The 26,631-nt window shown below is 36.2% G+C and overlaps 3 protein-coding genes across 3 annotated transcripts; all 3 read right to left on the reverse strand.

Moving 5' to 3' along the window:
* Positions 1-8,769: 8,769 nt before the first annotated feature.
* Positions 8,770-11,336, reverse strand: LOC110881594 (disease resistance protein RPS6). The gene is made up of 5 exons (XM_022129808.2): positions 10,937-11,336; positions 10,068-10,823; positions 9,396-9,972; positions 9,242-9,302; positions 8,770-9,160 (listed from the first exon to the last, which is right to left on the reverse strand). Exons 1-5 carry the CDS (start codon positions 11,264-11,266, stop codon positions 9,154-9,156), a joined length of 1,731 nt encoding a protein of 576 aa, XP_021985500.2. The 5' UTR covers positions 11,267-11,336; the 3' UTR covers positions 8,770-9,153.
* A 2-nt stretch (positions 11,337-11,338) lies between these two features.
* Positions 11,339-12,291, reverse strand: LOC118482671 (disease resistance protein RUN1-like). Its single transcript, XM_035978261.1, has one exon. It carries the CDS (start codon positions 12,289-12,291, stop codon positions 11,380-11,382), a length of 912 nt encoding a protein of 303 aa, XP_035834154.1. The 3' UTR covers positions 11,339-11,379.
* Positions 12,292-13,944: 1,653 nt separating this feature from the next.
* On the reverse strand, positions 13,945-15,631 carry LOC110881708 (disease resistance protein RPV1). The gene is made up of 2 exons (XM_022129886.2): positions 15,049-15,631; positions 13,945-14,713 (listed from the first exon to the last, which is right to left on the reverse strand). The coding sequence occupies exons 1-2, from the start codon at positions 15,549-15,551 to the stop codon at positions 14,629-14,631; spliced, it is 588 nt and encodes a 195-aa protein (XP_021985578.2). The 5' UTR covers positions 15,552-15,631; the 3' UTR covers positions 13,945-14,628.
* Positions 15,632-26,631: the final 11,000 nt, after the last annotated feature.

Consider the following 26,631-nt stretch of genomic DNA (forward strand, 5'->3'; position numbering starts at 1 on the left):
ACGGGAAGCCTATTTTCAAATAAATGCATAATTAGCAATGTAAAGGCTATGCAACCTGTTTTATCATTAATATAACTTGGTAATTAATGTAAGAACATGTCTAAAAATGTTCAACTCGACAATTTTCAGTTTAGGCTCGGTTCGGGACCGAAAGTCGCATAGTTTGACTTATGCTTTGACTTTTAGTTCTGACCCATTTGAGCATGGTTTAGGAATGCCTTAGAGCTTTAATAGGACCAAGTTACCTATAAGTATAACCCTCTGAGATTATACAACTTGGTTCATTAGTTATCCGATTCATATGCATATTTCCGTTAAACGCCTAAATGTTGACTATTGTGCCCATAAGACCTTAAAACATGAATTTTGAAAATATAAAAGAGTAGAAACCTTAGTTACTCATTTATAAACTTGTACCTAAAATTTGACATCAGTTTGAGGTCTAGATTAAGAGTTATGCTCATTAGCGTAATTAGAAAGCTTTTTAGTAATTAAACCGAATAATTAGCGTATAGCCTATCTAAACCCGATTTTGATACCAAACTTTATACCTACTGATGTAAAATAATATTTTGGTATTTTTGGAGATTTTTATTTATTTTTAGGCTGATCATAACCTAGAGTTCTAACTTTAATTCATTAGTTGTCGGTTTTGCCATTTTAAGCTATAAAATGAGTTTTACCAAACCTTTTGACACCAAACCTTTTTCTACTGATCTAATATGATAAATAGAATATTTTAAGCCTTCTGGAATAGTAAAAATATCAGCTTTCCTTTAAGAACCCGGAAATAGCTCAAAATCGCCTTTTAAGCGTTTTTAAGCATTTTGACGCATAGTATGTATTAGAACCATATTAGATATATAAGACTTGATACCTACTGATGTTTTAAGTAAACTTCTATACTTTTTCAGTAAGCAAAAGTTTTAAACTCAGATTTTCAGATTTAACCTTTAAACCTTAAGTGAAATTACCAAAATGCCCCTTCGGTGCATAGTATGGTTAGAAATGATAAATTTCACATATAGGTTATACCCTACTGATATAACTTAGTGAATTAAGTATTTTTACTGATTTAATCAGACCCGAAACTCAGAATCATATTTAAACTCTTTTATAATCTTTTAAATGACCAAAATACCCCTACGGGGCGTAATTTGAGTTTAAATTCATTTGGGGCATAATAGAAGATATCTTACTGATGTCACAACATATTTAAGGCATATTAACTTAGGAAACTTGCATATGACTCATATGGTTACCCGTTACGCACTTTTCGCGTTCGGGTCGGCTTATGTAACTAGTTTGCATATATTAGCTGAAACGGGTCAAACCATATCGTTTTTGTCTCAAAATCCATAATGTGTTTAAGTTACCCATATTAAACAAGCATGCAAGCTTGTTGGGTCAAAACCACATTCTAAACCGGTCTTCGCTTTATCATGCGTTTGAACCGTGTCTTCCTTTTGAAAGCTAACCGGTCTAAGTCTAAGCTTAATTAAAGACCCGTTAGGATTCTAATAGGTTATTAAAAACCTTCGTTCCATATTAGGAGCCCAGTAAAAGCTACGTGCACTTGCTGTATTTGATTTATACTTTGCTCTGGTAAATACTCTTAACTTATTTCCCTATACGAGCTTGGGATACGGTACTATAAAAGTGCCGCTTGGTTGGGTGTATGTAGTCATTTAAATCGAATTGTGATTAATGTATTTGCATGACCCGTTTAATATGTATTATTTGGTGTATGCCTTTTGGGGCTTAAATGACCATGTCTCGGATATCCTTGGCATCATTCATGAAATGGCCACGACCTAAGCACGGGGTGTAGGCGTACACCTGACAGATGCATTATGTAAAAACTGGTATCCCACGTAAAGGAATCAACCTTGTGGCCATTATACCTGTGGTGTGTCAGTTAACTTAAGACCGGCCCTACAAACCGGCCCTAATGGACGACAAATGAGTAAAACTGTATACAACATTATTTTTGAATAATTGTCCCAAGTTATAAAAATATTTTGCCGAAGTGCATTCAAACCAATTTTCAAACTCTTTTCAAAATGAGTCAGTTAAGTCATATTTACCAGTGTAAACTGACGTATTTTCCAAAAAGGCTAAGTGCAGGTACTATACGTAATAGGGTGGCTACTCCAGGCATCAATAAGTGCAGTTTTCCTTTTTATTTGATCCGCCTGTGGATCTGTTTCAACTATCTTGTGATACTTAATATTACAATTTATTCAAGTTGAAATGAATCTATCTTTTGCTTCCGCTGTGCATTTAAATATTGTGTTGTTTGACTATGATGATATCAACTACGTCACGATACTCCTCACCGGGCCCACCGGTGACACGTGGAAAATAGGGGTGTGACAAAGACGGGTTCGTAGAATGTAACAGGCCGCTTAAAACGCGAAATTTGGGCTTGTGGGCCTTGAGCCCAAGCCTAAAGTCCATTAGCAAATCCCAGTATAAAAGGGTGTACATCCCCCCCCCCTTGTGAATTCATTTGTGCAGACCAAACCATAACACACACACACCTCACACTACTTCTCTCTCCCTCCGATATAGTGTGACCGGACTCTGGCCGGCAAGACCGGCGGAGCCGGTGGCGATTCACGGCGGCGAGCTTTTTCCAGCGCGTAACACCCCCTTTTTTCACCCTATGTTCTCCTTCGATCTATACCCCCCCACCCCCCTTTGCGATTCAGAAACGGACCACCACCACCACTAACAGGTGGTGGTGCGGCGGTGCGACGAAGAGAGAGAGAGAGAGAACCGACGGTCTTTATCTCGGACCAGCGGTCCATGTCTTGATCCAATGGTGGTCGGTGGCGAAGATGCAGATGAGAGAGAGAACCGGTGGCGGTGGAGAGCGATGGCAGAGGCGGTCAGCATCTCGAACCAGTGGGTTGTGCCTCGGTCCAGCGGGTTGTGTCTTGGACCGGCGGTCCATGTCTTTATCCGACGAAAACCACCGGTAAGATCTCATTCCTTTCATCTTTTGTTTCTGAAAGTTTAAGGTGAAGATGATACTGATCATGATTGTCTGTTTGGATTTCGGGTTCGACTCGGTTTCGGTTCGAGTCTCGACTCGTCTGAGCTCGGGATTGGTTCAGAATTGGTTTGGTCAAGGCAGGTCAACAAGTCAGCGGTTCGGTCAAACAGGTCAACGGTTCGGGTTCCAGATTCGCTGTCGTTCGGGTTTGGGTCGCGTATCAGTTTCGAGTCTTGATCCGAGTCAACTCGGTTAAACCGAGTTAACTCAGCTCGGGTCCGGGTCAAACAGTCACGGCTGGTCAACAGGTTCGGGATGGTCAGTAGCTAGGTTCGGACTAAGCGGCTTCGGGTCAGACTCTGTTCGGGTAACTCGGTCAAACCGAGTCAAATCGGTCAACTCATGTCAACACAGCGAGTCAACTCAGTCCGCGGTTCGACATGAGAGATTTGGTAAAGATTTTACGTTATCTTTTTAGTTTTAATACTTACGTGACTAACGAGCTCGAACCCATTTCGGAACAGTATTTAGCTTACATCTTAAACATATGATGAAAAATTAACATATTGATATTGATATTGAGTATATTGTTGATTGAATCTTGTTAAAATAACGACAACTTGTGTTGTCGGGGTGGTCGAAAAACAGAGGAAACTCTGCCCGTTTTTTTCGATAAAATCCGTAAAATAATTACGTTTTATTATAACACAAAACAAAATCGGAATGTTACTTATTTTTCCTAAAAATACATAGTTACTTCTACGACACTTTACAACTCATGAAAACAACGATTCGAAAATTATTTACGACAAATAACTGTAGTTATTATATTTATTTTAAACTCCAAAAATCCGACAAGTCTTTTATGAAATCAATATAATTAATTATATTGTTTCAAACGCCGAACACATCTTCGCTTTAATTACCGTGTTTATTTAGAAACTTATTAGATATTCCATGTTAGGAATATTGTAGAATGCACGCTAGCGAGTCTCGTCTTGGAAACGACGTCACGAAGTCGTATTTAGCTAGCTTTGCACAGGAATATCCAGGTGAGTTCCTAACCCCACCTTTTACGGTTTTACATTTTTCTAAATGTTTTCGGGGTGGAAAGACATGCACTTTTTGCAAAGAATACAAGAATTACATATTTCTAAACCATTTTACAAGCAAGTTTTAACTGACACAAATGGTTTACGAAAAGCTTATGTTTTATACCGGTTTTTGCAAACAAGCGTAATTTTTCGAAATGTGCATACACACGAATTCTAGTTTTCTAAACTACGGGAAAATACAAATACAAGAGTTTACAAATACATGAGTTATGGTATGATGGATACAAAAACAAGAAGCACTCTTGGTGATAACTAGTACCAAGTATGATGCGTTCTGAGGAATGATACGAGAAATCGTGTCACGAATAGGGTACCATAAGCACCATTAATCGTGTACATACTTAGACCACAGAACAAAAGGTTAGATCTAATGGGTGTAGGGCAGCCACACTCTTGGTGAGAACGAGTACCAAGCAGTGCTTTTGTGTCTCAGGATATGCCAACTAGAAAAATGCCTATGGTTTGGTTGCTTCCTATGTCGTGTCACATGTTAATGGCCTTGCAACCCATTAACAACTTGATACATACAGAAATACTTGATACAAGAATACTTGATTTATACAATAATACTTTATTTATACAAGAATAGTTGATTTGTACGAGAATACTTGATTTATACAAGAATACTTGATTTATACAAGAATACTTGATTTATACAAGATACATACCATGTTTTCATTCAAAGTTACCATACAACATGACAAGAAAATGATTTTAAATTTGTTTTCTCAACAATATTTCAAAAACCGGTTATTCAAAAAGATTTATTTCAAATCTTTACAAACAAACTATGGACTCGCTCAACTTTGTGTTGATTTTTCGCATGTTTCTTTCTCAGTTTGCATTTCTAAGACAAGGCACGGTTGGAATAGGAGAACCATGTGGAGTCGAGTACTTAGTGGGCGTTCGCATTTTAAAAGTCTTAGCTATATTTGCTTCCGGCCTTCCGCTGTGCAATGAAGATACCAGTTCAGTCACGCCAATGCTCTGATAATTTCGGGGTGTGACAATCCCAACCTCATACCCAATTATAAAAAAAAAAATACATCCCAAACCCAACTCAAAACACATCAGGTATCTATCAGGTAATTACCCATCGGTTATCAGGTATACATGTGAGTTTTTGGGTAAACCCATTAGTTTATTAAAAATACCCACTGGGTATACTGACTCCCAACCCGTCAGGTATCTATCGAATAACTATTAGTCAATTTTATTTCAGAAGTTGTGTATTAGAAAAATCGTTAAATTCGAATAAGTGATTTGAAAATAACCCTTGAGTTGAAAATAATTTAATCAATGAAAACAAAAAAAATATACAAAAACATATATTCTTATTAAAAAATATATATGTTAATTATTGAATTAAGAAATTTCTAAAGTAATCGATAAAAATATAGTGATAAATTTTATAAAGTAAAAAAGAAAGAAAAGAAAAAACTTAACTAAATTACAGATTATTTACTTTATAGAAAAAACACAGATTATATCATTTGGCTAAAATTATCATTTTACCTTAAAGTTGTCTTAAAAGTTAACATATGTAGGGATGACAAAAATACCCGAGTCTGACAGGTATTGGGCTGGGTATGAAATTAGATTTAGAATTTTTTGCGGGTATGGGTCGGGTATAAGATTAGTAGATACCCGACCCGATTACCCGAAACGACATACCCGTTTACTCAAACTATATACCCGATCATATACCCGAATTTTTTAATTTATATTTTTAGTTTCCATTAACCTTTGTATATTAGTGATTTATTTTAGTATGTTCATAATGTAAAAAAGTAAAAAAAAAATAGTATATGTATTTGATAATAGTATTTATATACTGTATGTTGTGAAGTGTATAAGTATTATAAAATTATTATTAATTTATAATAAAACTTATATGTACGTGTACATTTTTAACTTATAATAATTGTTATATAAATAAAATTATACAAAAATTATAATAGTAAAAAATGTATTTGGAAATCCCAACGTATATCTTTTAACAAACTAATTGTATACCCGATACCCGTGGGTATACCCGCGGGTATACCCGAAATCCGACAGGTAATTACCCGACGGGTATTGGGTCGGGTATGGGACACAATTTCACAACCGGGTATGGGTATAATAATAATAAAACTAAACCTCCCACACCCACCCCTCAAAACCTAAAAACTAAATCATAAACTTAAATCACACAAAAACCTACCCCCCCCCCCAAACACACACACACACCTTCTCCCCCACCACTTTTTTTATGTGGAAACAATATGCTTGAATATACTTGAACGAAAGATAAGAAAATTTGTAATCTTATGGTGCAATATTTTTATAATATAATAACATTTGAAGAAGATAGAAATGTTTGAAAAGTTATATTTTTTCCAATTTTATCCATCATTCATTATAAGTCTCATTCCCTTTATTAATAAAGAGTTTTCAAGTTTTCACATTAACTATGAGCTTTTAATTGAACCATCACCTATCATACATCATACATACATAATAAATAAATAATAAAAGATATTAGGTGGGTATATAATCACGTAAATGGGTACACATTATCGGATAATCGTGTCAATGGGTATATAACTATATCTCATACCCCTCTAAAATATAGGGTAAAGTTCTTATACAAATAATCTTAACAAACTAAACATACAAATTAAAGAAAAACTCAAAAAGACAAGGTGACATTTTTGTAATTATCAATAACTGTCAAAGTTACTCTACAAATATATACTTAAAAAAACCTAAAAACCTAAAAAAAACCTACCCCCCCCCCCAAAAAAAAAAAAAAAAAAAAAAAAACCTAAACCCCCCAACCTCAAAAACCTAAAAAAAAACCTAACCCCCCCCCCCCACCAAGCTAAAATGCTAAAAACTAAACCCCCAAAAAACCTAAAAAAATCTAAAAAAATAAAAAAAAACACACAAATTATTTTATTTTATTTTATTTTTTTAACATTTTTTATTAAAAAATTCTCTACTTTTAGTATCAGCAAAAAAAAATGTTTTTTTGTTTTTTTTTTCTAACGAAATGTAGCGATTTTTTAATGAAAAAATGTTAAATTTTTCTTTTTTTTTTTTTTTGTGTTTTTTAGGTATTTTTGGTTGAGTTCACATTTGTATAGTAACTTTGATAGTTGGTGGTAATTACAAAAATGACACCTTATCTTTTTGAGTTTTCCTTCAATTTGTATGTTTAGTATGTTGAGATTATTTGTATTTGATCCTTTGCCCTAAAATATAAGGTAGCGTTTGGTATGAAGGAATAGAAGGTGGAATGGAATGGATCATTCTGATGGAATGAAAAGAGACATGTTTGGTTAGCATGTGGTAATGGAATGGAGCATTCCAATGGAATGTAACTCCTTCCAAATATAACAATTTCAATTCCTTGGTAAGGGGGTGTTTTTATTTCATTCCTTTAAGGAATGGAAAGAAATATATTATTATTATTATTATTATTATTATTATTATTATTATTATTATTATTATTATTATTATTAATACTAATATTAATATATATCAAAAGATTTATTATTAATTCTTTACTATTAATAAATTAATATTATTATTGAGGCAATTATATTTTTGTCATTTTAACACAATTGTGTTTCGTTACTTCGTCTTTTTTTATTTATCAAATTGTACAAAGTAAATTTTTATTTTATTCACATATGAGTAACCAAACATCACAATGGAATGGAATGATTCATTTCATTCCGTTGTCCATTCCATTACTTCGTCCTTTCCATTCTCTCATTCATTCCATTACCCCATACCAAACAGACCCTAATATCCCACACACGACCAATTTTAAGTTCAATTGCCATCTTACTATCTTAGGGTCGGCCTAATAACATAAAATAGGCCTGGCCCCTCCAATTTACCCAAAGAAAATTAGTATTACTAAAATCTATTGGGCCCAGTTTTCGGATGAATCCAGATTGTTGATTTGAAAAATGAATCGGTGACTTGCTGACTCAGACCGAGGGGCCGACGATTCCTTTCACAATGGCGCTTTGCCGATGGAATTATGGAAATCATCGATCAGGTCAACTGAAACTCGACCAAAAGACTTACTCGTTTAAGCATATTTGTGAGGTAATTGCTTTCTTTACTACAATATTAATTGCTATCTTGCTTATTGTTTATGCAAAACAGATGAGGTAATTGCTTTCTTTTAGTAATCTACTTAATTGCTATGATATTTCTTGCTTATTATTTAATGTGAAAAGCTAATCTAATATCCAAAAATTAAATAAAAATCCTAAACTTGCAAACATCTACTTATGGAAGGGTATGCAAGAATAAAAAACAAAAAATATCACTTTTAGGCTGCAAGATAAATTTAATATTATGATATGTGAACCGAATAATTACTTCTGGCTAAGGCCCCAATCAGGGTAATGTTTGAAAATCTTTAGGCTCCGTGCGCGAACAGAAAATTCGGGTCCCTTAAATATAAATTTTTTAAAAAGAATATATATATATAAATATTTAAATATATGAAAATCAATTAATGTCAACTGAATCAACACCTATCATTTAGTGTAATTTGACAAAATTAGTCAATTAATGTCATTTGCATTTAATAAATAGATAAGAAACAAAAAACAAAACTGAGGGGATTAGAACCTGTGTCTTCTTATTACTAAAGTGACTTTCGAACCACCAAACCATGTGCTTGAAGATGGTATTTTTCTGATATATATTCTAACTTTACAGTGTAAAACTAATAAAAAAACAAAAAAATTGGGCCCCCAATGGGTTTGGGCCCTGAGCCGTCGCCCATCCCGCACACCCTTCGGGCCGGCCCTGGCCCCGATGTCAAATATGGTTGAGCCACCATTAGTTATAAAAATAGTAACCAATGAGGCTTACCACTTATAAATCAATCCATTGTTTCATCCAGCGCCTAAAACTCAACTCAAAATACACATTTGTTTTTGTGATGTTCAAAATATGAGACAATGCTATCACTATGATGAATACATGAAGGGGAATCGCCATCGGGTGTTTTATTTCTTCAAATCACACGCTGCATTTGCACAACAAAACATGTCAACAAACATCAACGCATAAACCAGGATTTATGCAAGGAATTTATAACAAAACATACCTTGCGATAACGTGTCTGCACCTCCAGTTCGCTCTTAGGCCCCACCAATCCACAATTAAATCTAATTAATTATAACAACAAACATTTCATAGATGATAAGTGTGGTTACATTGGAAACCCTGTTAAAAAAAGATAAAAGAAAGCAGGAGCATACCAGAAATACCATTGATAGTAGGAACGTCCATCCCACCACCAGTCTTAAAGCAATATGTTTTCCCACTATGAACATAATCTGATATCTCTACTAGCAGTCTGTCAGTCCACAAAATTTGATTGGATATGCCATGGGCATCCTTCTTTTCTGCATCCATTTCTTCTTGGCTATCCTTCTGGACTTCATCATCATCGTACACGAGGTTTACACAACACTCCTCTACTATATGGCTTCCATACAAAGTGATACTAATTTCGTCCCCAGCATCCAGTAGATTGCCAGTCCGCCAAAGGCTTAACCAGACGTAATCAAACTTACTACTTTGTTTACGTGTTAGATGCATTGTAGGATTGTAGTCCCATACCACGGCCTTAGTTTTGTTATTGAGTTCAACGTAGAAAAACAATGCATATTCAACACATGTAGACATGAAACACGCATTCAGTCCGCTTACTCTTGAACCATTTGGATGTGAAGGAACTCTAAAAGATATTGTTGGTCCACTTTCTTTATACCTAAAACATGGAAGTGTTTTTCCAAAAACATAGGTACTGAATATACCAAACTCGTATGATATCTGTAGTACAAAGTATTTATTAGTTTCGTTTTATTAATATTAACTGGTAGAAGAATAATACAGACACTAAAAACTAAGAGACCGGGAAAGCAAACCTTGATGGAGACCTCTTTTGTATATGCATTTGGTTTATCAAGTCTGAACCCCATTCCTTTTTCTGAAATCGATTCTAAACCAAGATATCTTATAATCTGCCTGTCAAATCTGTTTACGGATTCAAGCTTAAAACAGCCGTCCACTACACACAGTTTTTCACATCCATAAACAGCCAAGAAGGTTGTATTTGGTGTTGGTTGAACTTTCTCCAAGGACAAATTCAAAGTGGTATCTAGATAGATTACGGTTTTGGGGACATCCAGAACTGATTGAAGATATGAACACTTGCGAGCATTGAGTACTTCAAGACTAGGTAAACTTTTGACACAAGCTGGTAATGAAGTAATATGATTGCTGCTTATATCTAAGAACTTCAATGATAAAAGATCACTCCAATCCTCTGGGAAAGAATTATTACAGAGATTGCATCCTGAGACGTCGATGTTTACCAAAAGAGAAGACAGTGAACATGAATCCAAGCATCGAACTCGTCCAAGACCTCCAAGGTTGGGGCAACCTTCCATTTTTAGTGATTCCAGAGATCTTGGTAAGCATGGAATGTCCCTCAAACTTCTGCAATCCCTAACATCTAACAACACCAGTCTTTCAAGGTAGCCAATGGATTTACAAATGTGGGTCAAACTTAAGCATCCTGAAAGGAGCAAACTCTCCAAGTTAGGGAGTCCCTCAAAATCAGGGGTTTTGTTAAGCTCCACAGAATAACTGAGATTAAGGATTTTCAAAGATCCAACTACCTGTGATGAAAAACAAGAGTATATGCATAAATAACTCCTATATCATGTACCCATGTGATATGACAATTATAGTTAGTAATTGTGAAACGAAAAGACAACGTACAAATATATACCTTGAACCCATCCCAAACTTCTTTTAATTTGCTATAACGCAAATCAAGAACTACCAAATTTTGCAAAGGTACATCACTTGGTATGGATTGTATTGAAAGTCCATGCCAACGGAGCAGTCGTAATTTTTTGGGCAACTTCTTGTAGCTCCCAGAAAAAGTTGCATAGTCCAGTTGAACCAGCATTAGATTCTTCATCTTTTCTATGGCTCCAACCTTGAAGTTTACTTTATTTGCACGGATGGTTCGGCCACTAAAATCATCATAACTACGTTTTATTCCACTGTCCATCTTTACAATTGAAGTTGAATTATTTCCCTTGATCCTTTGCATGTCAAGAATAAGTCCCTCTACTTTCCTTGTACCCTAATTAAAGAGTTTAAAAAGATGAACTACATATGGTTTAGCATGCATAATAAATTAAGTAGGCATAATGTAATCAGATTTTAAATGCTTACTCCATTTTCTTTTAATACACATAAAGAATCTTGATGGTTCCACAATCTACTTCGTTTCCCAGGATCCTTTGGTGATTCTTGGCGAACAACATCTTGACCCATCTCCTTGATTAGCGGATGCATCATCACTCTCCCATTTTCAATGTAGAGTAACGATCTATCCATCAGATTCTGGATACCAACTATAGGGTATAGATTGCATTCCGCTAATAACTTCACAATGAAAGCTTTATCCTCACCCACAAAAAAACAAGCAATATGTAGGAATAATTCCTTATCGCTGGTCTCTTCTAGAGTGTCATAGCTCAGTTGTAGAAGTTTTTGAATTTTGGGATTTGGAATTGCTTCTATTTTGCGCATTGCATCTTCCCACACATCCACGGTCTTTCCATTTAGAAACGAGCCCAATACTTTAAGAGCCAAAGGAAGACCGCTACAGTGATGAACTATAAGTTCTGATTGGAGGGTGTAGGGTTCAATAGGATGATCCCTATTAAAGGCATACAAACTAAATTGTTTATATGCATCATTGGGATCTAATTCTTCAATAGCATGGACCTTTGGATTTACTTCAAAAAAAGTTAACAACCATTTGTGCCTAGTTGTAATGATCACTTTACTTCCAGGATAAAACTGTTGTGGCCCTAGCAATGCTGTTAATTGTTGCCATGTTGTGACATCATCTAGGACAAGAAGAACTTTTTTATTGTGTAATGCGTTTGTAACTTTAACGACTCCTTCATCAAGATTCCATATAACTTCTTCCTTGTTACTCCTTAGTATTGTGGAGAGAAGCTGACTTTGCAAATGCTGCAATCCATTGTGTTGGTTCTGTTGGAAGTCAGACGACATGCTTGCAGCGGAAGTTGATGGTAATTTTGGATTGTGAGTGGAATTCATATTATCATAAACAAGAGTTCCAAAATGAATATGCATGACAAAGTGTAAATGATGATCGGAAAAGATAATAGGGTGGACAATTCTTAGTGAAAATAAGAAAGTCTTGATACCAGTTAATGTTCCCGGTAATACTAATATATACATAGGATTTTGGCGGTTAAGATATGGCGGGTAACTGTCTTTGACAGTTATTTGAAATGGTTTCCCGCTTATCTACCGGTTATAGATAATCATATCATTAACTAATCTAATAAGCTAGACTAATTTTATGTTCGAATACGAATTTAACATACATAAACATAACATAGTTTAATAATTCCAACATAACCCCCCTTAAACTAGGTTATGTTTGCGAGACCGATCCAGAACGCTTTGATTTGCCTCCTCCACTGCCCATCTTGCATAGTCAAAGTTGAAACGTTTTCTCCGCTTCCCTTTGTTCCAGTTTTCATCATCTATGCGAGTAAACAAAGCAGCTTGTTCCATTCCTGCAGAAACTTGTTGGACCTCTTCTGCATTGGTTGATGCCTCATGGTGACCTCCGGTGAACCTTCCTTCTTCTACAACGATCTCCTTGTCCTGCACTTTTCTTTGAAATTGTTTGAAATTATAGTAATACTCTAGGATGTCAAGATACATGGCATATGTAGTTCTCATGTGATCTCCATCTTCATAGTCAAATCCCAGATCCTTTGCTATTGCAGGCCACATATTCTCCGTTGTTACAGTTTTGTATCCCCCATCCGCGGCTACCAACAAATACAGACTTAGTAGATTAACTTTTCTCTTGTGCGAGGCAACTGGTGGAACCGGTCGATTGTTGATTCCCGTATAGTTAAATAGGAACCATTTAACTAACTCTTCAAACTTTAAATCAAGTATATGCTTATACTTGACAACAAACTCTCGATCATCTAATAAATTGATGAATGCAACGCAGTCTTCAAATTCATTAAATTCCATATCCTTTACGATCATCATATTCCAATCTGGTTCATGTGAGGACAGATCCAGATCTTCGAAATATGAATTTAAATACCTTTCTTTGAATTCATTGTTATACACATTTTCTTCAATAATATTCTGTTTTTCTTTTAACCCAATTTCTTCCTCTCTTGTTAACCCACTTGCATCGTTCACGAAGTTATCAACCGGAATAGAGAACATAGGATAAATTTTACAAGTGTCACCGTTCTTGTTAACAGTGAATCCTTGCATGGTTAATTGATCTATGCTCAAAACGTTCCGATCCAATTCCGGAGAGTAGAAAACGCTTTGAATTCTCATAGTTTCATTTCCAGTTTTGATTTCAACCGATCCAACCCCACGTGTAAACAGAAAATTATTTCCCCCAGATTGTGTATCAACCCCGATTATATGCTTAATACGTTTAAACACGTTTAAATTTCCAGCCATATGGTGTTTAAATACAGAACTAACGTACCAAATATCGCTCCATAGCCCTCCTTCGGTACCCACTACAATCATCTCTTGATGATTACTAAAATCTCCTCCTTGATTCTGTATTCCCATGTTCACCGCTTGCCGGATTAATTGAGTCGCCTCATCTGTTTCTTTCTTGTTACACTTGTAGATTTGATGCCCTGGTTGGTGACAGTAAAAGCATGTCTTCTCTCGTTGAAATCGCTTATTCTTGTTCTTCATTTCATCCGTGCAATGTTGACAAGGCAACACAGTGGATGTTGATTGAATTTCGGTCGTCTGCATCTTCCCCTTCGTCACTCTGATACCACTTTGTTGGAAGTCAGACGACATGCTTGCAGCGGAAGTTGATGGTAATTTTGGATTGTGAGTGGAATTCATATTATCATAAACAAGAGTTCCAAAATGAATATGCATGACAAAGTGTAAATGATGATCGGAAAAGATAATAGGGTGGACAATTCTTAGTGAAAATAAGAAAGTCTTGATACCGGTTAATGTTCCCGGTAATACTAATATATACATAGGATTTTGGCGGTTAAGATATGGCGGGTAACTGTCTTTGACAGTTATTTGAAATGGTTTCCCGCTTATCTACCGGTTATAGATAATCATATCATTAACTAATCAAATAAGCTAGACTAATTATATGTTCGAATACGAATTTAACATACATAAACATAACATAGTTTAATAATTCCAACAGGTTCGATGTCTCATGAATGTCTACAAGAAAGCAACTCCCATCATATTCATAGTAGTTTGAGTTATATACGCATTTTGATAGGGTTGTTTTTCCAATGCCTCCCATCCCGTGAATGAAAACGAAAACTGCATCAGGTGATGGATCTTGTAACCATGATTCAATCACAGCAACATTCTTCTCTATTCCCACTATTTGCCCTCAATGTGCAAGAGCTTGTAGTTCAGTTTCTTTCTTATGACATTGACAATATTACTTATGAATTTGGCCTCGTGTCTGGATTGATCAAGTTCTAACAGTTAGGTTCTAATAAATTTGCTTCAAGTATTAATATATATGTGGTATTAAGGTACTAATTATAATCCTTTACTTCGAATAAAGAAAGACCACCGTGAAGTATCCAACAAATTAAAGATGGGTTAAGTTCTTTTCAAAAAGTTATATGCTCTATTGTAAGTTTAATCTTTTCCATGGATGAAAAGGATATAAAAGTCACTTATTCTCGTTGGGTCCATCATGAACATAAAATGTATTTGTTAGATGCAGAACATCTAAAAATTAAGGATTTGGTTCTGTTTATTTTTATAGATGACAAGAGGAAGCAAGCATACCCGTTAGCTAATACCATTCCTGTCAAGCTTCCGGCTTTTCGAAGAGAAACCCTCCATGCCTTCACCTTCTGCAACCATTCAATCTTCTTCTGGTAATCTAATTCTGTTTCAATTATATTATCATACCAACTAAATGCTTCTTCAAAGCTTCCTGTTTGATTCTTGACATCATACGGATCAACGTTGTAGAACACAGGAACAACATCATGCTTAGAGGCGAGCCTCTCTTGTTCTTCGATGATCGTTAAGACCTCATCAAGACACCACTTGGAAGAAGCATAGTTTCTTGAGAAGACGATGATCGAAATTGCGGCCTCACGGATGGCTTTATTCAGCTCTGGCTCTATCAGTTTTCCTCGGTCCATCGCAGCATCATCTCTGAAAGTGCGGATTCCTGCTTGCTTTAGGGCTGTATAGAGGTGATCAGTAAAACCTTTACGCGTATCTTCACCTCGAAAACTTAAGAAAACATCATAACTGAAACAAGGATGACTACTAGCCATGGATGAAAATTGAGGGAAAATGTTGGAAGATCTGAAAAGATACTGTGGACACAAGAAAGAAGCAACCTAACTCCAGATTTACATATGTGGTGTGTGCTTTAACCACAAGATATCAGGAGATTTGATTACTTAAGCTACAAGATAGTGACACTGCATTATTGTTTGAAAACATTGATGACAGCTAGCACTTTATTATATACTTATTGGGTGACTAATGAGACTCTTCTTATAAGTTTTTTTTTGAAAAAAAAAAAAAAAAATTATTGAGTTTGAATTTTATGTTAAGGCACAAGTTTGTCAAGCATATAGGTTGACCTTCTTGAAGCGGTTTCACATTTCTTGGAGGCTTTGTGAGAGAATTTGTCTCCTGAAAATATATATGGTTTTGGATATGATTATAAACAGAAAAAAACTGGGAAAAACAAACAAACTTCTTTTAACATTTACAGGATATTTGGCGGTAAATTTGCTATGGAAATTGGGTTGAAATTAAAAAAGACAGGGAAAAATCTGTAGCTAAATATTTTTGTTGTAAAATAATTGTGCATAAAATTCTTTGCTGAAAAACCTATTTTAAAAATCATTGCTAATAAAAGTCTTAAAACTGGTCCCTAGCTAGAATCCATTGCCTTTTATTATGTGGCAAACCCGTTGCAAATTGTGCTTAACCTCATTTTTTCTCACAGCCAAAACCGAATTCAAAGGTATGTTTTTTTATTAATATTAACACATGGTAAAGTCTTGTTTTAACATGGTGTATACAGTCCGTATAAGGTTATACGACTGGTATATAATAAAACGAACTGCCAAAGTCTGTGGGCGCAGCCTTTTGTCAGTTTATATTATTCTATACGTCCCGTATAATGATATACGACCGTATAGATAGGATTTCATTTTTTTTCGAGTTAATATTCACACATTAGGGTTTTGATCTTGCAGTCTATATAGTATGCAGAACCATCAAATCGAACTGCTTCTGCTATCAAGAAAAACGGGTTTTAGTTTTCTTTTTACTTTGAAACAAATCCCATTTCATTAAAGAGAAAGAAAACTCAGATAAACGACCATTCGATCTGGCAGTTTATGTAGTTTTTTTTTACTTTTAAATAAATCTCATTTCACGCAGTCGTGTGGACATCAATTGATGTTGATGTCCTGGTCTGGTGGTTTGTGTGAGTTTTCATCTTATAATGCAAGTCATTTATCATCAGTCATGCTTGCTAAAAAAATGCAATGATTATCAAGAGTCTGAGTGTTGAGCTTCCTGTTCTCAAGTTCACAATGATTATCAAGAGTCTGAGTGTTCTTTCTCTTTAAATAAATGGGATTTGTTAAATCAAATATGTGAAATGTCGGCAATAGGCTCTGAAACTTTCAATAATAGCATCATCCCATCATAAAAAGAAAAGGTAAGAAAAGGGCCATTTCTATATACACACCCCTATAATCTTGTTTTAACGGCCATTTAATCTGGCAGTCTATGTAGTTTTCAGAACCATTAAATCGAACGGCTTCTGCTATCAAGGAAAATAGGTTTCAGTTTTCTTTAATAAATCTCATTTCACACATTCGTCTTCGTCAATTGGACATCAATTGATGTTGATGTCCTAGTTTGGTAGTTTGTTTGAGTTTTCTTCTATTTGAATCATTATTATTGTACAGTTTCAACCTTCCTTTTCCTTCAATTTCCAAAACATTTTCCCCAAACGAACATTCTCGATATCAGAACATCGTTTAAGCAAGAATCTAGACTCAAGGAGAGCATACACGACAAGGTGGTGGTTTTGGAGGGAAGAGATTCACAGTTACGAGATTTTAGTTGGGTTACAAATGGGTTGTATCGGTTATTCAGATCTTTATTCGGTCATCTTTCCAACCTGCAACACACGAATATGTGGTTCCCAATTTGTAACATATCATCACAAAGCCTTTGTGTTTACACGCAGTGTACAGTGTAAACTGGGATAATGGATAGATATAGTTCTCGAAGAATCTTGTTCCGTATTCTCTTCTTTTGCTAGTTCTCGAATATGAAATAAAATCAAGCTTAACATAATGAAATAATGGTAACAACTACCAAGGGGATAATGGATATGATAACAACTACCAAGGCGGTAATGGATATGGTAACAACTACCAAGGGGATAATGGATATGGTAATAACTACCAAGGGGACATGTGTCACACCCCTAATTTTCCACGTGTCACCGGTGGGCCAGGTGGGGAGTATCGTGACGTAGTTGATATCATCATAGTCAAACAACACAATTTAAGAGCACAACGGAAGCAAAAGATAAATATATTACAATCCGATTCAAAAGTAATATCAATTATTACAACGGAATGTAAGTTGGATCCACAGGCAGATCTTAAAACAGAAAGATAACATTGTTCAACAGATTTTAGGCATCTAGAACTTGCGAGATTCCCTATTGACGCCCTGAGCTCTCAGCCAATTACGTATAGTACCTGTCACTTAAACTTTTGGGAAAATACGTCAGTTTACACTGGTAAATACAACTTAACTGACTCATTTTGAAAATGTTTTAGAAAATTGATTTGAATGCACATGGCATAAAACTTTTATAACTTGGGACAATTATATAAAAATAATCTTGTATACAGATATACATGTTCGTTATACATTTAGGGCCCGATGTAGAAACCGAGTCAAGATTAACAGACACGCCACAAGTATAGGCCCACAAGAGAGTGAGATACCGTTTCCCTTATGCAACTGTCAGGTGTACGCCTACACCCCGTGCATAAGACGTGGTCATTTTATAATATAATGATGCCAAGGATATCCGGGACATGGTCATTAACCCCCAAAGGCTTTTATTTCAAACAATACAGATTAAAGCGGGTTACCTCAATAATTTAATCACAATACGATCAAACATTCAATACCCGACCAAGCGGTATTATTATAATACTATATCCCAAGCCCATATAGGGAAAATAAGTTAAGAGTATTTACCTGAGCTTAAAATGCAATTTATACTCAGCCGTATATCCTAATCAGCAAGCACAAGTGTCACGGCTCCCCGACCCACCCTGGACGGAGTCGGGGGCCGCGAGGCAGTTCCCGTGGTACTTAATTTATGTGACAGCGGAAGTCTTTTATTACAGGATCTTTTCACCGTAAAAAGCTCGTTTAATATATTACACAAAGTTTAAGGGATAAATCCCATAATTTACAATAAGTTGATTTCACACAGAAATCTTTATTTTTCAAAACATATTTTATTGATTTATTCATACTGAGCCACTTCCTTGAGCTTGTAGTGCTTTACTGCACTTTTCCTGGATCATACAGATCACCTGAAACATGTTTGAAAAAGGTTTTGTCAGCGGGGAAATACTGAGTGAATCATTCGGTTTTCTAAAACGACCCGTTAGTTATAAATTACAGTATTAAGGGGAATTACAATGTTTTTATCAACCAATTATCAAGAATGGGTATTTATCACTCGACCGGATCTGTGACTGTGGTCATACCACTATTGGGTCCCGTCGCCCCAATCGTGACGGCTCACTCACATAGAGTGATATTAGGCTCACTCACCTAGAGTGATAAAAATAGTAATGTGCACAATACCCCACATACCAGCTGTAATTTGGTGATTTACAAAGACTTAATCCCTGTAATTATAACCTTAAAAATAACTTGGAGTTTTGTAATACTTACTCACAAACTGTGAGAAAACAGTTAAAAAGAAGAATGACTCACATTGCAGATTAACGAGCAAATAGATAAGCCTACTGATTAGCCTTGATTACACCTAGTTTAACACAATGCACACACAGGCAGGTTAGTAACTAATACATCAGTTACGTCAATTCACGAGATTAAACCCTCACAACGATTAATCAGTGCAATACTTGATAATTCAATCGGATTCACAACGAATAACAGAGCATAGTCCGAATTCGAACAGCACTCAAATATTCAAGTCGAAATCACGACGAATAATCAAAGTACAAGCTCAATTGAGCAGCACCCGGACTATCGTTGGATAGTTATAATCGATCGGACGTTGAATCGTAATAGCGATCGAGTTATTACCCTGATTGCGGCAGCGTTTCGTGATCGTGTGTGTGTTAATTGTAGTATAATAGCATGATCTCGACGTACACAGTAGCTATTTACGTCGTTTTAACATCTCAGTTTACATGCCAAGGTCGGCTATTTATAGCAGAAATTTCGACTCGCTTACGGACCGTATGACCCAACCCTTACGGTCCGTAAAGGGACCTGGTCTGCTTACGGTCCGTAAGGACCAACCTTTACGGTCCGTAAAGGACGCAACCTATTTCCTAGCCTAGCTGAGTTCGGTTGTAGCTTTGCTGAATCAAAAATTCCAACCAATCAGATTATTGCACTGTTTAAATTAAGATAATTATCGATTAGGGTTTGCCCCCTCGAGTTTTAGGGGCCCTGATCCTGATTCCGATTGTTCCGGAAATTTCAGGGTTTACGCCAAATTACTTGGGTGTCTTAATTAGGGTTTTCTTATTGGATAATTATTATTCTAATTACGAGTTTTATTGACGGTTGTTACATCCACCCCACCTTAAGAAAAATCTCGTCCTCGAGATTTACTGGAATAGATGAGGATATTTTCGCTCCATTTCTGATTCCAGCTCCCAAGTGTATTCTGGTCCTCTCTTTGAATTCCACTTGACTTTGACCAATACCAGTCGTTTATGCTTGAGGAATTTGACTTTTCAATCTTCAATTTCTAATGGTTTCTCTACGAATTTTAACTTTTCGTTTACCTCTATTTCCTGAAGAGGGACTACCAGGGATTCATCTGATAAACATTTCTTGAGATTGGATACATGAAATACATCATGTACTCCAGCCAATTCTTCTGGTAGTTGTAAACGATAAGCTACTGGTCCTATTCGTTGAATCACAGGGAATGGTCCAACGTATCTCGGACTTAGTTTTCCTTTCTTACCGAATCGTACTATACCTTTCCAAGGAGAAACTTTTAAAAGTACTTTATCTCCGACTTGGAATTCTAAAGGTTTACGACGATTATTTGCATAGCTCTTCTGACGATCTCGAGCTGTTTTCAGTCTTTCCTTGATCTGAGTTATTTTGTCAGTAGTTTCTTGTACTATTTCAGGACCTGATAATTGACTTTCTCCGATTTCTGCCCAACATACTGGAGTTCTGCATTTGCGTCCATACAGTGCTTCGAATGGTGCAGCTTCGATGCTTGAATGATAACTATTGTTATAGGAGAATTCTATTAATGGCAAATGGCTATCCCAATTACCACCAAAGTCAATTACACATGCTCGGAGCATGTCTTCTAATGTTTGGATTGTTCTTTCACTCTGTCCGTCTGTTTGTGGATGATATGCAGTACTTAGATTTAGTCGAGTTCCCATTGCTTTCTAAAAACTTTTCCAGAAATGAGAAGTAAATCGACTATCTCTATCTGATACAATGGAGAGTGGGACTCCATGTAGGGATACTACTTCGTCCACGTACAGTTGTGCTAACCTTTCCATGCTAAAGGTTTCTTTCATTGGTAAGAAATGAGCTGATTTGGTTAATCGGTCTACAATTACCCAAATTGCATCATTACCTCTTTTGGTTTTGGGTAACTTAGTAACAAAATCCATTGTTATGAGTTCCCATTTCCATACAGGCATTTCCAGTTGTTGAAGTAATCCTGATGGTTTCTGGTGTTCAGCCTTAACTTGTGAACAAGTTAAACACTTGGATACATATTCGGCTATATCCTTTTTCATTCCTATCCACCAGAAATTATTTCTTAAATCTTGGTACATTTTATTGTTTCCTGGGTGCATGGTATACCTAGATTTATGAGCTTCTTCTAGAATCTTATTCTTTAACTCTCCTTGCTTAGGTACCCAAGTTCGTTTCTTATGGAATCTCCAAATTCCATCATTTCCTTGTTCTAGTTCTTTCAGGTAACCTTTCATTCCTTCCGCATCATCTTTGATTGCTGTTTTCTGAACTTCTTTGATTTGTGCCATTAAATCTACTTGTAGATTTAACCTCAGAGCACGGACTCGTTTCTGTTTCTCATGGTACTTACGACTTAAAGCATCTGCAACTACATTCGCTTTTCCTTCGTGATATTGGATATCACAGTCATAATCGCTTAGCATCTCCATCCACCTTCTTTACCTCATGTTTAACTCTTTTTGCCCAAATATATATCTTAAACTCTTATGATCTGTATAAACAGTAAACTTACTTCCGTACAGATAATGTCTCCAGATCTTAAGGGCAAAAATTATGGCTCCTAATTCTAGATCATGAGTCGTATAATTCTCTTCGTGCTTTTTCAATTGCCTAGAAGCATACGCAATTACCTTCTTGCGTTGCATCAACACACATCCATAGCCTAACTTTGAAGCATCACAATATACTTCAAAGTCTTCTGTTCCTTCGGGTAAAGCTAAAATTGGTGCATTTGTCAACCTATGTTTTAAAATCTTAAAAGCTTCTTCTTGTCTAGGTCCCCATTCAAACTTAGCAGCTTTACAGGTTAACTTGGTTAAAGGTATGGCTATCTTAGAAAAATCTTTGATAAATCGTCTATAGTATCCAGCTAAGCCTAGAAAGCTTCTTATCTCCATAGCTGTTTGTGGGACTTTCCATTTAGTAATTGCTTCTATCTTAGCAGGATCTACATGGATACCTTCGTGATTTACTACATGTCCTAAGAATTGTACCTCTTGCAGCCAAAATTCACATTTCGAGAATTTGGCATAAAGCCTTTCTTTTCTTAACAAAGTTAAGAGAACGTGTGAATGCTCACAGTGTTCTTTTTGACTTTTGGAGTAAATAAGTATATCGTCAATGAAAAGGATTACAAATTTATCCAAATATGGTTTACAAATTCGATTCATCATGTCCATGAATGCTGCTGGGGCATTCGTTAACCCAAAGGGCATGACTGTAAACTCATAATGACCATACCTAGTTCTGAAAGCAGTTTTAGGTATGTCTTCTTCTTGTACTTTCAACTGATGGTATCCGGATCTTAAATCTATCTTTGAGAAGTACCTAGCTCCTTGTAATTGATCAAAAAGATCATCAATCCTTGGTAATGGGTATCGATTCTTAATCGTAACTTTATTCAGTTCCCTATAATCGATACACATTCTCATCGATCCATCTTTCTTTTTCACAAACAACACTGGTGCACCCCAAGGGGATGAACTCGGTTGTATGAATCCTTTGCTTAGTAATTCATCTAATTGCTTTTTCAATTCTAGCATTTCGGTAGGTGCTAATCTATATGGTGCTTTAGCTATTGGTGCAGTACCTGGAATTAAATGAATTCTAAACTCTACTTCTCTATCAGGTGGTAATCCAGGTAATTCTTCTGGAAAAACGTCTGGGTATTCTGACACTACCGGGATGTCCTGAAGTTCCTTATCTTTAGTGTTAATGATTACTGAAATCATATACACCATTTCCTGCTTTCTCGAATAACTAGCCAATTTCATTACGGAAATAAATTTCAGTGGCTTTCGAGGTTTATCTCCAGTAATTAAAATTACTTCCCCTGTGGGGGTTGAATTTCTACGGCATTTTTGTCACATAGGATTCGTGCATGGTTGGCTATTAACCAATCCATTCCTAGTACCACATCAAATCCAGCTAAATTCATTGGTAACAAATTTGCAGAAAACTTATGGTCTAATAATTCTATTTTTCCTTCTTGCCAGATTTTATCTATTTTCACAGAATTTCCTTCTGCGGTTTCTACTGTGAAGATTTGCATAAGAGTGGTTAAAGGTAGCTTAAGATCTTGACAAAATGAAGTATTGATAAAACTTTGGTTCGCACCAGAGTCAAATAATACTTTCGCAAATACGTCGTGAACTAAGAATGTACCAGCTATCACATCTGGAATGAGTTCGGCCTCTTGAGTGGTTAGCTGGAATGCCCGCGCATTTCTCCTTGTTGCTCCTTCAGCTGGTTTGACTTGGTTGGCTACAGGTTTAGCTAATTTAGGACATTCAAATTGGAAATGATCCCTTTCTCTGCAATTATAACAAATTCTTGTTTTCTTCCTGCAGTCTTCTTCACGATGTCCTTTTGTCTTGCAAAAATTGCAAACCATGTTGCATTGTCCATAATGCTTCTTTTTGCAAATTTTCAGAAAGGAGATGATGAAGATTGCGCCGTTCCTCTTTTCTTGGTATTACCCACACGAAATCCTTGGGTAATCTTTTGAGCTAATTCTTTCTTGCGATCTTCCTCTCTTGTGCGTACCAACTCATCCGTTAGGGTATTAGCTAATTCTACAGCATCGTCAATAGTACGAGGTCTCGCAGCTTTAACGATGTTTCGTATTTCACTAATTAGCCCCCAGATGTAACGAGAAATAAGTACCGGTTCTGGCGAAGCCAGTGTTGGCACTACCCTTGCGTATTCAAAGAATGTCGAAGTATAGCCCCGGCAATCTACCCCTGTCATACGGTGACTTAGGAATTTGTTTGCCATTTGGTCTTTTTCATATTCGGGACAGAATTTTCTTTCTACAAGACTCTTAAATTCTTCCCAACTCATGGCATAGGCTATTCTTCTTCCTTTTGCCTGGAGGACCGTATTCCACCATTCTAGCGCTCCTTCTTTGAACAGATTTGATACATACATCACCTGATCCTCTTCGGCACATTTGCTTATTGCGATTACTGCTTCGGTTTTCTCTAACCAACGCAGTGTTGCAGTTGCCCCTTCGTTACCTGCAAATTCAATAGGTTTGCAAGCAAGAAACTCTTTGTAAGTGCAACCAGACGTTGCAGCTTTTATTCTTTTTAGAAGTGGGACTTGTTGCGGATCATGATCGTTATGATTGCCGCCTCCATTTATGTTGTTACTGCCGTTATCTTCCAGAGTACGTTTACTAGGATTTAATTGTTGTGGTTCGGCAGGTTTCTGAACAGCAGCCACAATTTCTGGAATAGCATGGGCTATTCCTTGGGCGATAAAGTGCTCAATATCTTGTCGGGTTATATATTGATCTTCCGGTTCTTGCTCAGATTGATTTACTTCATTAATTGGTTCATTGTTAGCGTTTTCCATTTGCTAATTAGAAATTTATTAGTCCCTAATTTATTACTAACAAATTTAGCACAGATAAACACATAAATTACTACAACATACGAACATAACCAAAATTGTCGATTTCTCGACTTTCATTTTGTTATTGTATATTGTATATGCCTCCGTACACACCATATCTTACAAAGTTTTATTGCCCATTTTACAGAATTAGTTTTACTATGTTAGTTATAATACAGACAAACTTTTTCCAGCCTTTCCTATCTTTTGGTTCACTGGCAGTTTTAGTAACGACGCTCCCTCTCGTCGTACTTACAAGAGATCTGCTCCCCCATTTCCCGGTGCCTATTAGTTCTTCACCAAACTGACGTAACTCAGCTAAATTTTCATAGCTCATGGGAGGATTAGGGATAGGTTCTGGGTCAAACTGTGGGAGAAAACTATAGGGACTATTAACTATATTTTGGAATTGCCAGTCATTAGTCCACCATTCCTCCATTTGGCCTAATGGTCTGGTGTAAACTAGTGGGTCTGGAATAGCTGGTCCTAGGTTTAGTGGAAATTGGACTGTAGCCGGGTAAGAGAAGAGGTTATCGTTGATAGGCTCTAGAACATCACAATTATCCAGTAGGCGATCTATTTCGTCCTGGAACGTGATTTCCTCAGACTGTTTAGAGCTTTCGCCAATTTCTATTCCTTTTTGCTTAAGATTTATTCCTATTTCCTTTTCTGGTGGTTTCGAACTTTCTCCCGTTTCTATTTCCTTTCCCTTGTTCATGCTTACAGGGTTTTCTATTTTGGGAAGTCTTCTAGTGGCTGGTTTCCTACGACGTACTTTCCTCCACCCTACGTATCTTCTCTTCTTTTTAGGTTTGGCTTTTTCCAGCGGTGGAGCTTAGAATTCCATAGGTTCTTCTGTGTCAGCAATGTAACCAGTAAAGTCGTGAGAGACTTCGATAGGCACTGGATATAAGTTGAGATTCTGGAATGCTTCCGACATCTCATTCATGCTGCATAGTATATATGCAAAATACAAGAATGTAATGTTAAAACTTTGGGACAAAGTTTAACAAACAAACACTGAAGTTTTATTGCATAATTTATACAGAAGACAGCAGAAATAAACACACTGGGTTTTATTTATTTACTGGATAGTGATTTTTCTATTAGACTCGATTACTTGGAAATTTAGAGGTTGATATTTTCTGCTACAGTAGCTAGCATATAGAGATTTGCCCATTTCCCGTCTATTTTATCTTCCCAAGGTGTACTATTACCCAACTCTTGGACTTCTGGGTTAAACCTAACTCTCTTGGTTCGGGGTTTCTTTTTCTCCTGACTCTTTTTAAGTATCGAATCCCTTTTCTCTGGGGAAAGAGGATTCTCATAGTTTGCCTTGCGGACAAAGATTCCTTCTTCTAGGTTTACTGGGTTTTTAGAAGAAGATGCAATATCTAATTTGTGATAGATAGCAGACAGCTTTTGTTTACCCATACTGTAACTAACAAATAATCAGTTAATAACACATATAATCACAGAATAACAACTAGTAGAATTAAGTATTTTGTCAAATACTTAATTTAGTATTAGGCTTAATCAGTGGCTCGATCAGTGGCTCAATATTTATTAATTCTTAGCTCTGATACCACCTTCACTGTCACGGCTCCCCGACCCACCCTGGACGGAGTCGGGGGCCGCGAGGCAGTTCCCGTGGTACTTAATTTATGTGACAGCGGAAGTCTTTTATTACAGGATCTTTTCACCGTAAAAAGCTCGTTTAATATATTACACAAAGTTTAAGGGATAAATCCCATAATTTTCAATAAGTTGATTTCACACAGAAATCTTTATTTTTCAAAACATATTTTATTGATTTATTCATACTGAGCCACTTCCTTGAGCTTGTAGTGCTTTACTGCACTTTTCCTGGATCACACAGATCACCTGAAACATGTTTGAAAAAGGTTTTGTCAGCGGGGAAATACTGAGTGAATCATTCGGTTTTCTAAA

The sequence above is a fragment of the Helianthus annuus genome, chromosome 10 (genome assembly GCF_002127325.2).
Source record: "Helianthus annuus cultivar XRQ/B chromosome 10, HanXRQr2.0-SUNRISE, whole genome shotgun sequence".
Classification (NCBI taxonomy): Eukaryota; Viridiplantae; Streptophyta; class Magnoliopsida; order Asterales; family Asteraceae; genus Helianthus; species Helianthus annuus.

Bases quoted from the DNA above. Each gene is read 5' to 3' on its own strand.
- LOC118482671 (XM_035978261.1), bottom strand. From the start codon at position 12,291: ATGAATTCCACTCACAATCCAAAATTACCATCAACTTCCGCTGCAAGC.
- LOC110881708 (XM_022129886.2), bottom strand. From the start codon at position 15,551: ATGGCTAGTAGTCATCCTTGTTTCAGTTATGATGTTTTCTTAAGTTTT. The intron at 14,714-15,048 runs GTATGCTTGCTT...TGATCAATCCAG, and splicing joins GGAATGGTATTAGCTAACGG to ACACGAGGCCAAATTCATAA.
- LOC110881594 (XM_022129808.2), bottom strand. From the start codon at position 11,266: ATGCAAAGGATCAAGGGAAATAATTCAACTTCAATTGTAAAGATGGAC. The intron at 10,824-10,936 runs GTATATATTTGT...TTTTCATCACAG, and splicing joins AAGTTTGGGATGGGTTCAAG to GTAGTTGGATCTTTGAAAAT. The intron at 9,303-9,395 runs GTATGCTCCTGC...ATAATTAATTAG, and splicing joins TACTATCAATGGTATTTCTG to ATTTAATTGTGGATTGGTGG.